This window comes from Telopea speciosissima, chromosome 4 (assembly GCF_018873765.1).
Source record: "Telopea speciosissima isolate NSW1024214 ecotype Mountain lineage chromosome 4, Tspe_v1, whole genome shotgun sequence".
Lineage (NCBI taxonomy): Eukaryota > Viridiplantae > Streptophyta > Magnoliopsida > Proteales > Proteaceae > Telopea > Telopea speciosissima.
In genome coordinates, this window is record NC_057919.1 from 11,822,992 (window position 1) to 11,836,249 (window position 13,258).

The 13,258-nt window shown below is 38.5% G+C and overlaps 1 protein-coding gene across 1 annotated transcript; it reads left to right on the forward strand.

Annotated features, from left to right (window-relative positions):
- The first annotated feature begins 9,796 nt into the window (after positions 1 to 9,796).
- On the forward strand, positions 9,797 to 11,521 carry LOC122658967 (probable aquaporin TIP3-1). The gene is made up of 3 exons (XM_043854136.1): positions 9,797 to 9,891; positions 10,009 to 10,165; positions 10,745 to 11,521. The coding sequence occupies exons 1-3, from the start codon at positions 9,797 to 9,799 to the stop codon at positions 11,519 to 11,521; spliced, it is 1,029 nt and encodes a 342-aa protein (XP_043710071.1).
- Positions 11,522 to 13,258: the final 1,737 nt, after the last annotated feature.

The following is a 13,258-nucleotide window of genomic DNA, read 5'->3' on the forward strand; positions in this document are numbered from 1 at the left end:
GACCTCGTGAAGAATACATTGTTTAGCCGATTTTATTTATTTTGTAATTTATTTATTTAACTAGTCATCCAAAATTGAATTACCCTAAAACTTGGCTATTCCTATATATAGCCATCCTTGCTAGCTAAAGAGTTTGCTGTGCCATTCGAAGGGGAAGGCGGAGACAAACAAAGAACACCCAGGAACAGAAATCGATGGAGGCAAATGCAGTGGCTCTGAATAACGAAGACAGTCTCCGTCTTCCCCACTCCGTTGGTCACAGTAACAGAATCCATTCTCTTGGTAACAGTAAGAGAATCCAATCTGTCACTAATACACCAAGGTAAGTACAGAATTCTAATATAACTTATGTGAGCTTCCCAGTAGAGAAGAATAATTTTTGTTTTTAACGAAATTCACTTTATGGGTTTTTAATTTGCAGCTTAGAAGCCATTAACAGTGGAAAAGTCATTGACTATGAAGATGAAGGGAAGACGATGACAGAGCCTGCTACCTTGAGTAAATTGTTGGGATTGGAAGACTTCAATTGCTTCGAGGTAAGTTCAAAAACCGCCGAGAAGGCGGTGTTTGGTATGCATTATTGGAATACATTCTAAGCCGATTTCGTATTCTCAGATTATAAAAATAGTTATTTTTATCATTTGAAAAATACAAAATCGACCTAGAATACATAGCAAACACAAGTAATGATTTTTATGATATTCTCATCAATTAATGCTATCTTTTCTTATATATATATATATAAAAATATCAGGTATGGCGAGCAACATTTGCAGAATTTCTGGGCATGGCCACGGCATGTTTTGCAATGGACGTGATGGTCGTCGGCACCTTAGAGACGGACCCACAAACTGGAATCCTTTTAATGTCTATACTCGCCGCCGTCATCATCTCAATTATGCTTATCGCCACTTTCCCAGTCTCTGGTGGTCACCTTAACCCAGCCATCTCCTTCTGCGCCGCACTAATGGGCCTCGTCTCTGTGTCTCGCGCTTTCATGTACATTGTAGCCCAAAGCGTCGGTGCCGTGTTTGGCACGTTGGCATTCAAGGCCGTAGTCAGCAACCAAATCGGTACTACTTTTTCGTTTGGGGGTTGTAACCTTGGCGTCATCGTACAGGGCCCAAACGGGCCCTACACTATGGGTGTTGGAACGGGCCAAGGGCTTTGGCTTGAAATCCTATCTATGTTCATGGTTCTTTATTCCGCTGGAAGTATCGGGTTCGTTCGTAACCCAGCCCTGACAAAGGGTCCAGTTTTCAATTATTCAATTATCGGAATCATGGTTGGGATGGCGGTTTATGTAACAGGGACGGTGACACAGGTGCAGGGGTACGCTGGTGCAGGGTTGAATCCTGCACGGTGTATTGGGCCAGCGATTGTTATGGGTGGACACCTTTGGGACAGGCACTGGGTTTTCTGGGTGGGCCCAGGTATAGCGTCCGTGGCGTTTTATCTTTACACCAAGATTGTACCGGATCAGCATTTCTACGCACAATCCTAGTTCCGTTACCGTTGCACCGAATCCCGGCTTCCGGGATATCTATTTATAAACTGTAATGAATTTCTATGTATTTTTACATAAAAACGAAATCTATGTAAAAGAGCTATCCGTGAATGAGAGCCCTCGCCATGGTTGGGTTTGGGAGGGGCAAATGTATGCAGCCTTACCCCCTGCTTTGTAACAGAGGCTGTTTTTTAGTTTATATATACAATTTTTTTAAGATTAATCTGTTTCTGATCAAGTTATGTTAAAATAGATTTTTTAAGGGATAATTTTTTAGATTTACGAAATAAAAAAGGGCAAAAGATCTCTGTCCGAGAGCATGACACTTGCACCAGTATGGAAAGCAATAGAAATACACACAGAAGCATCAATTGGGGGTGGAATTTTTACTTTTCATGCATGGGGTTGGGATGGTCATTATGTCTCATACTGTGTGTGTGAATATATACTCAACATTACGTTGCATGAAATCATGGGGTTTTAATCTAGATGGATGAAGGGAACAAGATCGTTTGATTCAGTCCAATTTAGCAAACCCCACCATCCCCCCCCCCCCCCCCCCCCCTTAAAAAAAAAAAAAAAAAAAAAATGAATAACACAATCTTATATAATTCCGAACGCTCAATCTGCGAGCTTCTAGTTTCTATCTTCATTCTTTATAGCTCCGTTTGGTTGCAAGAGAAATTAAAGGGAAGTGAAATTTCAAACCTAAAAAAGTAACTATGTAAACATTATTCCACATGATTATATGACTAACTCCAAATCAATTTATATTCGATTATTAAATTTCATTTTACTTTGCATCCAAATCCCTTAGATTTGAAAAATAAAATAAATTTTGCTTATAAAGAGTATCATTATTAAATGTGGTAAGAAATTTAAGTAGTTTATACAATCATATTGAACAATGAATGCAAAAATTTTCATTTTAGATAAAAAAAATTTTATTTTTATTCCCTTTTAATTTTCCTTGCAACCAAACATAACCTAAAATTTGGCAAAACAGCTATCTTTTTCACAATCTTAATTTCGTCACATGTGGGAAGGTCAACTTTTCATTTCATGTGATAGAGAACGTTATACAATTACAGACTATTTTTATCATGGAACAAGCTTGGAAAATTGATATACAATTGAGTTTTGGTCAAATTTCAGTATAAAAGTTAGTTTAAAGTTTCATGGAATCAATAATATTAGACAAGTGTAAAGTTGTCCATCTTTTTTGTTTTTTTAGGGTATTGGTGTAAAGTTCTCTATCACATTGACATACAAGAAGTATGACCTCGTGAAGAAGACAATGTTTAGTATATATTTTTCGTTTTAACTTTTAAGACTGACTTTTCCCATAACCCTTTACTGATGGGTTTCAAATTATTATTTTTTTTTTATGCAAACACCCCAACCCCCTCAGTGAGGGGAAAGGGAGATTTTTATTCAAACCATGCGCAAAATACTCAAGGGAAGAGAAAGACACATCTCCTAGATTCATGTATCGGAATTACGTTAAATTGTCCTACACACAATGGACAGTACCCTTCCGACCAGAAAATCAGCAATGCTGTTATTTTGGGTTTCTATTTATCCATAAGGTATTGTGCAATTGTGAACGTATTTTCAACCATCGTAAATAAGGGAGTAGACATTAATGCCTATTGATGCTTATATTGTTACTTGAGACTAATGTTGGAAAATCATGTTTTTTTACTCAATTCGTCTTTCAGAAAAATCTAGTGATTCGGCCTTATCAAATCCGATCAAGGCTAGTCAAGTTTTTTAAAAATTTTAATACAAGTAGACAATCAGAAAATATACATAATAAATATGAGAAAACCAGGGTAAAAAAACAAGGAATCACATATCAATGCATTTTGATTTTTTACCATTGAACAAGAGAAGGGAATCGAGGATTTGAAGGTTTCTGACTGTTTTAGAATAAGAATTTACTATTTTACTGAACTCAGTTTCTAAGTGAATCAACTTTATGATCTTTTAAAAAATGACTAAATTTGCCGAGTTTGTGATGACTCGGATAAAAATACTCAGTCTTATTCGATTTGGACAATTTATGACACAATCTCATCGTCTTTTACCTTGACCTAGTCTACTCGATGACTCTTAACCAGGTTTTCCAAAATTTAGACTCGACTCAGGTGACTCGCCCTAGTCAAAATCCAAATTTCCAACTATTCTTGAGACACACGGTGGATGAAGAAAACTTTACCTTATTTTTATTTAATGAAAAAGTATTTCTTTAAATTAAAAAAATGAAAAGTAATTACATAAGTCTTCACCCAAATGAGAACTACCACTGAATTCCCTTCATTGACCAAATAAAAGTAAGTGGCAGGCCGGGCGACAAAACTAACTATATAAACAAACCAACCTCGCTGAAGAGTTTGGTAATCAATTCAAAGAAAAGAAGAAAAAAAAAAAACAAAGCACCCAGGTACTAACACACACTGCAGTAAAGAAAACTGGAGGAGGGCTTCATCAATGGACGCAAATGTGGTGGTTGTGAACGATGAAGAGAGTCTCCAGATTTCACACCTGGTTGGTAGTAACAGAATCCAACCTTTATCTTCTCCAATAAGGCAAGTACTTACTTCTTTAGGTTAATTCCAGTCTCCTGTGCTCCCCAGTAGAGAAAGATCATTTCTCCACCTTTTTTCTTTCTTTTTTTTTCCTTTCCAAGAAATTCACTTTATGGGGCTTTGCAGCTTGGAAGACCCTAAAGACTCTTCTACCACCTTGAGTAAAAAGTTCATGAAAACCTTCAGTAAAAGTGTCATGCGAACCCTCGGTAACTGGTTCATGCGAAATTTCAGTCTAAGGCTGGGATTGGAAGAGTTCACTTCCTTGAAGGTAAGTGCAGAAACAGCCAAGTAAGGAAGACGAAGGAGATGTGCTTTTTATTCCCTTCGGTTCCTTGCCCCCGCCCAATTCCCCAGTGCCTTTATCAGGTATTTTTTATCTTCTCCCTTTTTCTAAGTTTCTCTAATAGAGGAGGGTGGATCCCACCTATCATTTCCACCCCTATGCTTGAAGAACTTGGGGAAATGGACCTAGCCAGGAAATACAACAGATAAAGGTTCACTTATCAAGGAGGGTAATGATCATTCCACCTCTCCTCGAACACATTGCATGGGCGAGGTTCACCCTCTTATTAGAGGCACTGGAGAACTGAGCCGGGCAAGGAACCTGAGGTTTGTTGCTTTTTGTGACATTCTTATTGATTAATTGCATGTATCTTATATATATATCTCAGACGTGGCGAGCAACCTTTGCAGAATTTCTGGGCATGGCAACCGCATGTTTTGCAATGGACACGATGGTCGTCGGCACCTTAAATGTCGAAACAGAATCACAAATCCTCAAAGTGTCTGTCCTCGCCGCCGTCATCATATCAATTATGCTCCTCGCCACCTTTCCAGTCTCCGGTGGGCACCTCAACCCTACCATCTCCTTCTGCGCCTCACTTATGGGCTTCATCTCTGTGTCTCGAGCAGCCATTTACATTGTAGCTCAATGCGCCGGTGCCATTATCGGCGCCCTTGCATTCAAGGCCGTAGTGAGCCACCAAATTGGGAGTACCTACATGCTTGGGGGTTGCAACCTTGGCGTTATCGTAGAGGGCCCAAACGGACCCTACACTATGGGTATTGGGACGGGCCCAGGGCTTTGGCTTGAGACTATATCCATGTTCTTTATCCTTTTTGCTGCCGCAAGTATTGGATACCTTCGTGGGCCAGCTCTGGGCCGTGGGCCAGTCTTCAAATTTTCAATAATCGGCGTCATGGTGGGGTTGGCGATATATGTGACAGTTACGGTGACACAGGTGAAGGGGTACAATGGTGCCGGGTTGAACCCTGCACGGTGTTTTGGACCAGCGATTGTTATGGGTGGACACATGTGGGACAGGCACTGGGTTTTCTGGGTGGGCCCAGCTATAGCTACTGTGGCTTTTTATCTTTACACGAAGATCATACCTAGTGAGCATTTCTACGGGCAATCCTAGTTACTATATGATTATTAGTTCCATTACATAAGTTGTTTCTTAATTTGTTTATTAAAGGGAGAGAGTTCTTTGAACAAGCGGCATGGAGGAACGCATCAATGACATGCAATAAAGCAGTATAATATACATGAAGTTGTAAAGGGCATTTTATATTTGGAAGAAAGAAACATAGAAATGCTAATATATCTTACTCTAGCGGTTCAGAAATTTTTTTTCCTTTTATTAAAATTTGTAAACTGTAATAAATTTCTATGTTTATAAGCAAGTTAAATTATAACAGATTTTTTGGGACAAGAGTCGTGCACTGGAGATTCCTCCCATCAGGGGTGGGGGTGTTTTTGATCATTTTGGATGGACATTTATGCCCATCCAGCTGGCCTCCATGCAGGCTATGCATGAAAACTTCTGCCAATATTTTTTTAACTTATTCTCTTTGCCCTTAGTCATATCATTTACACTCACTTTTAGGTGAGGTTATTCAACATGGAACAATTTATTTGTGTGAATATTCACTACTAGAAAAGCGCTCGACATTACTTTGGCGACGAATATGTTGGTTGTTGTTGAGAACCATTGCTAAAACTAGGTATAAATGGGAGTTTTAAACTACTGTCATTGAATATATGCATAGATGACTATTGCTGTTGTTTATAGAAAACAATAGTAAAATGAACATATAGTGACGCTTTGAATAAAATTGCTACTATGTATACTTAGGGCACACCTTCTCAACCTAGGAGTACATTTTGGTGCACGCTACGCATAGACACATGGGGTGGGATTTTGGGAGTTCAAGGGCATGTGACAGTCATTTTGCCCACCCCCATGTGTCTGGGCGCTTCCTTCACCCCCCATGCAAAGAACTTTATCCCATATACTTATTAACTGCGGTTATACAGAACTCTCGTTGTATGTGGGCATTGTTAGAATATTTTATAGTATCAATATGATTAATCATTGAACATGAACAATAAATAATAATGGAGATTCAATTGAAACCATGCCCAGATCCATATCGCTTGTTGAAGAATTCCTCAAAACCTCTTTTCTCCATCTGTCAGTTTTGTCTACTTCATTCTCTATATAATTGCTAAGGTTAACAATTAATGGGGATTGCTAACATTAAATAGACTGGGATCAAGGACCAATTCTGTAATTAAAAACAGTTCATGTCTCCTATAAAAACAGTTCAGGTACACACATAACATCGTTTTTTATATTTTTTAGAACGTGTACACTGAAGCCTCTACCCACTAGGAAGACCACCTCCCGCATAGGGCTTCATCCTACCATGCCCATCAATCAACACTCATCCATTAGTCCATACTATACAATGATTGGATGCTAGCCCACATATGGTGAAAACATTACAAGCATATATTGGCGGTTATACAACTTTATCCAATACACTTATCAACCATTGTGAAATGCAAGACATGTAGCAGCGGTTATAGAAAACCGCCGCTATATGTATACATATGGTGGTGACTATAAATTGCCACCTGAATGTCCAAACAACAATTCCGTCAAATTTCCACCAAATAATGTTGGTGTGAGGATATATAACTGTAGTTATAAAATACCACTGCTCTATGTATGTGTTCCATAATATTTTTTTTAAACCATCGCTATATGTATAATGGGTTGTTAGCTGCGGTTACAAAAATTCACAACCCTATGTAGATAATCAACAGTGATAATCAACCACCTAATTTTAAAAAGGAGATCCGATATTGAAATTCGGCGAATTAGAGTTCCATGAGGAAGGTTTTGTTACGAGGGCCATCATTTGTCAACAAGAAATTATTAGAGACCTATAAAATTGAAAATCCCAAGTCTAAGCAACCTAATTTTGAAAGGGAGATCCAATAACATTGAAATCAGGTCAGTCGAACTTCAAAGGAAAAAGGTTTCTTTTTGAGAGCCTTCATTGGTTCAGAAGAAATTTATAAGGGTACTATGGAAAATCGAAAATCCTAGATTTCAACAGCTAATTTTTTAAGGGGAATCCGATGATATTAAAATCAAGTCAATCGAAATATGTAATATAGGATAGGGCTGGACTTTTCAGGGCCAGGGCCTCAACTTAGACCTGGCCCAACCCTATTTAATGATAGGCCCAACCCTATCCGGGCTTGGGCTGTCCGGGTTTTTTTGACACCCTTAATTTGGGCGTAACTTTTCGATGAATAATAAACTACGATTCTTGTTTTTTAACCTACAACGACAAAAATTGTCACCTCGATAGAACACTTTTATTGGTGTCTATGTTTGAATAGAAAGATAGATACATAAATCAATCATTGCATCATCATGATTTTTATCTTATTGATATTTCTTCTTTTTTTGAGAACAAAGATAGCCGTATTAATTGATGCATTACTACCCAATCATTAAGTGTTTTCCTGTTTATGAATATCAACCAATTCCAGCTGGAGTGCACATGTTTATCACAGATGATATTGAATTATTTTCTTTCGATTTCATGTTGATTTTGGTGTTCATGTTTGTAAGATTGCGTCAGGTTTGTGATTTCCTAGGATATTCAGTTTCATTATATCTCTCAATTTGATTTCAATATATAAAGGCCGGCAGCGACTCTCCAGAGAGAGAGAGAGACGAGAGAGACATTCAGCAGAATCATTCAGCCAATAAAGAAATGGGAAGCAGTTTTCTGTTCAAGAGTGCTGGCGTAGGTGTCTATCTCTCTCCTCCTTGAACTAAGGGGGCAAAATTGTCTTTTCAAATAGGGAAGAGAGAGATAGACTCATGGGACTGTTGATGGAGTTCTTCTTCCTTGCCTACCTATCCTTAAAAAAAAAATGTGCTAGCGTATAGTTGCTCTCTCTTCTTGCTGTCATCTGAGTTGACTATTCGCTTCTTATAATTGCACATCTTGAATGAAGCCAGCCACCCATGAATCCCAATCCTTGTAGGATCATCTTCATCCACATAACAATCTTAAATTATTAGTTTGTCCACGCCAGAAGGGAAAGGGTTCTTTTATGTTAATAAATCATCATTAGAGTAGCGTGTACAGTTAGAGTGCTTATAAATCATCATTAGAATATGTTGTTATCACTCAATGTGATCGTTTATCGATCATGTACGTGCTAAAATAGTTTAATGGACTCAAAGGTCTTTTTTTCTTTTTTTTAGCATCCAAACATAGTTTAATTAAGATTCCCTTTGTTTCTAGGAGGGAGAATTTTGTATTTTTATTTTGGTATAAAAATAAAAAAAAAACTCTCTTTGAAATTGTATTTCTTTAAGGGTGTTACATGAATGAAAATTATTTATTTATGTAATCAACACAAATATGGAAACTTAGGACTCTCCCAATTGAAACCACGTAATAAGATGTATTCTAGAATGTGGCACATTCTTCGATGTATTCTAGGATTTGAGATCGAGAATGCATACCAAACGATATGTTACGTGCAAGATAATCTACAAAAATAAAATAATAAGAAGAAAAGAAATAATACGGAGAGAGAGATGAGAGAAAGATAATAGGGGAAGATAAGAGAGAGAGGGGACAAGGATTTGGGGCTTTATGGACGAAGCCGTCAAATGTCTTGGAGCAATTGGGAGGTCGTCGGGTCCTCTTCTCAAGATCAACTTAAGAGAAAATAATTTAAGAAAAATTATAAATAAAAAAAACTGTAGTTTAAAAAATTATACCGATCCTCCTCAAAATTATGTAATTTTCCCAATGATTTAAGATGATACTTCTAATTACGGAACTCCACCACTTCTCCTTCCACTATTATCCACTAATAATAACTTCCCATGATTTAATAAAATAACTAAAACTATAACTACAATAATATGATACTTCTATGATGTCAAAACGTGTTATTAATCTAGACTACATTCCAAGAATGCATACCAAACACTGCCTTAATCTCAACCATCATCGTGGATAAAAGGCAAAAATTTATGCCCATTGATGGTTGTACTTTTCCTTTCACACACAGTGGATGAAAATTTTCTCTCTATTTTTTATTTCAAAATGTATTTCTTTAATGTTAACGGAATGAAAATTAATTACGTAAGTCATCACCCAAATCTGAAGTACCTTTGTATTTCCTTCTTTGACCAAAAAATAAAATTTATGTGGCAGGCGTGCGATCAAAGTAAAATATAGAAGAGTCCACCTATTTCTATACATACACATCCTTGTTATAGATTTTTGGTAACCAATTTTTTTCACCAAAAAAAGGCACGCACTCACTAACATATACGGATAGTTGTGAAAGAAGAAGAGATCAATGGACGTAGATGTGGTGGTTGTGAAAGACGAAGAGAGTCTCCAGATTTCCCACCTCGTTGATAATAGAATCCAATCAGCATCTTCTCCACTAAGGCAATTACTTACTTCTTTAGTTTAATTCCAGTCTCCTGTGTTCCCCAGTAGAGAAGGATCATTTCTTCATAATTTTTTTTTCCCTTTCTATGAAATTCACTTTATGGGTTTTTGCAGCTTGGAAGACCCTAAAGTGCCTTCTACTACCTCGAGTAGAAAGTTTTATTTATTCATGCGATCAAGGTTGGGATCGGAAGAGCTCACTTCCTTCAATAAAAGGTTCATGCGAACCTTCGGTAAAAGGTTGGGATTGGAAGAGTTCACTTCCTTGAAGGTTAGTGTAGAAACTGCTAAGTAAAGAAGAAGAAGAATAAGAAAGTGCTTTTTTGTGGGAATATTATCTCCTCCAGTTTCTTGTCTGGCCCAGTTCTCTAGTGCCTGTAATAAGGGGTGCACAGATTAAGGGTGTTAAACGGTTCGACTTAGTTTAAACCGTTTAAATAAATGGTCTCCATTTTGAAATCATAATCGAATCATTTATTAAACGATTTCACAGTTTCGATTTTAAACGGTTCGATTCGATTCGATTTCGATAAATAGTTTCAGCTTGCTTTTGGTACACTTATGTACATTTAAGAGAGTTCAACGATTTTATTCGGTTAAATAGATTAATTCAATTTGAACCATTTAATTAAATGACCTCAACTTTAAAACATAATTACGATTTTGATTTGACTTTGACACCCTTAGTTAGACCCAACTATGCAGAATGTCTGGACAGGGATAAAGTGATCATTATAGTCCTTTATTACAAGTACTCGGGAACTGGGCCGGACAGAAACCGGAGGGGACGCTTTTTGTGACAATTCTCATTAATTAATTAATTAATGAATCTATCTTATACACATGTCAGACGTGGCGAGCAACCTTCGCAGAATTACTGGGCATGGCCACCGCATGTTTTGCAATGGACGTGATGGTCGTCGGTACCTTAGAGACCGAAAAAGAATCACCAAGACTCTTAATGTCTATCCTCGCCGCCGTCATAATCACAATTATGCTCCTCACCACCTTCCCAATCTCCGGTGGCCACCTCAACCCTGCCGTCTCCTTCTGCGCTGCACTTATGGGCCTCATCTCTGTGTCTCGAGCTGTCATTTACATAGTAGCCCAATGCGCCGGTGCCGTGTTCGGCGCCTTGGCATTCAAGGCCGTAGTCAGCAACCAAATTGGGGAAAAGTACGCGCTTGGGGGCTGTCGCCTTGGTGTCATCGTACAAGGCCCAGAAGGCCCAACCACTGTAGGCATTGGAACGAGCCAAGGGCTTTGGCTTGAGATCTTATCCATGTTCTTTGTCCTTTTTCCCGCCGGGAGTATTAGATTCATTGGTGGCCCAGCCCTGGGCTGTGGGCCAGTCTTCAGTTTTTCAATAGTCGGAATCATGGCGGGGCTGGCAATATATGTGACAGTTGCGGTGACACAGGTAAAAGGGTACTCTGGTGCCGGGTTGAACCCTGCACGGTGTTTTGGACCAGCGATTGTTAGAGGAGGACACATGTGGGATAGACATTGGGTTTTCTGGGTGGGCCCAGCTATTGCTTCTGTGGCGTTTTATCTTTACACGAAGATCATACCAAGTGAGCATTTCTACGCGAATTGCATTAGCCTGTGCCCACAGTCTAGAGTCTAGACACGTCATCTTCTTATATTCTATTCTCTCGATGAGATGCATTCTTTTTTCTTTTTTTTTTTGGTAGAACAATGAGATGCATTCAAGCAGTACAATATCAGGGAGCGTAGAAAGGTCATTTTATGTTTGCAGAAAAGAGACTTAGCAAATTAGAAATACTAATGTATCCTACTCCAGCTGTTCAGAGAACCCTTTCTCTTTATTAAAAGTCTTAAACTGTAATGAATTTCTATGTATTTATAGGTATAAAAATAATTTAAGAAAAATTACCAGATTAGCGAACGTTGGCTTTTGGTTTACAGAATTAAACACCCAATGTTTTGATTAACAGAACTAATCAGATCGAGTTTGAGTATAAAAGTAACCGAAACAGTAACCCACCTAGGAGTGTCAATGCCAAGCCTGGCCTGCCGGGCCTGGCCTAGCTCATTTAGAAATCGGGTGGTCGTGATGTTGGGTCCTAGCCCATTGTGCACCTGATCGGACTGTTTGAATGCTAGCCCGACCGACCCTAGCCTGACCTATTTGTTGTGTTTTGGACCCTTATGAACTTTATTGATCAAGTTTTAACTTAATATGGGTCTTGAAAATTTTCAGCTCTTGGTCAATGTATTTGGTTATTAACACACATATATGTTATAATATGGTCACATTCTCATATCAAAACTGATGCAGTAGCTTGATCCCATGTAGTATGAGTACACCTAGAAGACGTTGGAGTTTAATTGAGATCGTGATTAACTTATGGGGTGCTGTACTCTGTGCTGCAGCGCAGCCTGCGCCTAGGCACATGGGGATGGGTGCAATGATCATCCTGCCCCTTGCATAGGCTGCGCTGCGGCACAGAGAACATTCTCCCTTAACTTATTTACTCATATTTTAAGGACTACTGATTAGAAATTTTTTCTCACCATTGATCAAAAACTAATAAGCCTAAGAAGCGAGGAAGAAAAATATAAGTTGCATATATATATTTTTTTGGTAAACCATAAGTTGCATATTCTATTACTCTTAATCTGTTAAGACTTGATTAAGGCCTGTTTAGAGTTAAACATACCTACAATCCGGTTAAGACCCGATTACACTAGCTCGATTATAGCCAAAGCCCAACCAAGCCCGGCCCAAATACTTAACACGGGTGGTCACATTGCAGACTTTAAGCATCATGAGGCCCGACTAAGCCCGACCGAGCCTGACCGGTTGACACCCCTATATTCTGTCCCCACCCTCACCCCCCATATTTATTTTGTTTTTGTCATTTTTATCCCTTTCCTCTTCCTCTCCTTGATTGCACCCCCTTAGCCGAGGCCTCAATCCGGCCAAAACTGACCCTAATCCAGGGCCTGAAAATTTCAACCCTAACCCGCCTTTAGGGTTGTAAAATTCAGCCTAGGCCTTGTTCACGTTTAGGGTGGGTCAGGGTTGACAGGGCCAAACTTACACATAAACACAGTATGTCATTAGTGTCTTATGTATAAAGGGTTGTATAGTTGCGGTTATAAAAAATTGCAGCCCTATGAAGATAATCAACCACTTAATTTTGAAAGGGGATCTGATATAAAAATCAGGTCAATCGAAGTTCCATGAGAAAAAAAAAATTGTTTCAAAGGTCATCATTTATCGACAATAAATTGTGAGATTGTGAGGACACCTATAAAATTAAAAATCCCAAGTCTAAACAACCTAATTTTTAAAGGGATATCCTGTGACATTGAAATAAGATCAATCAAACATCGA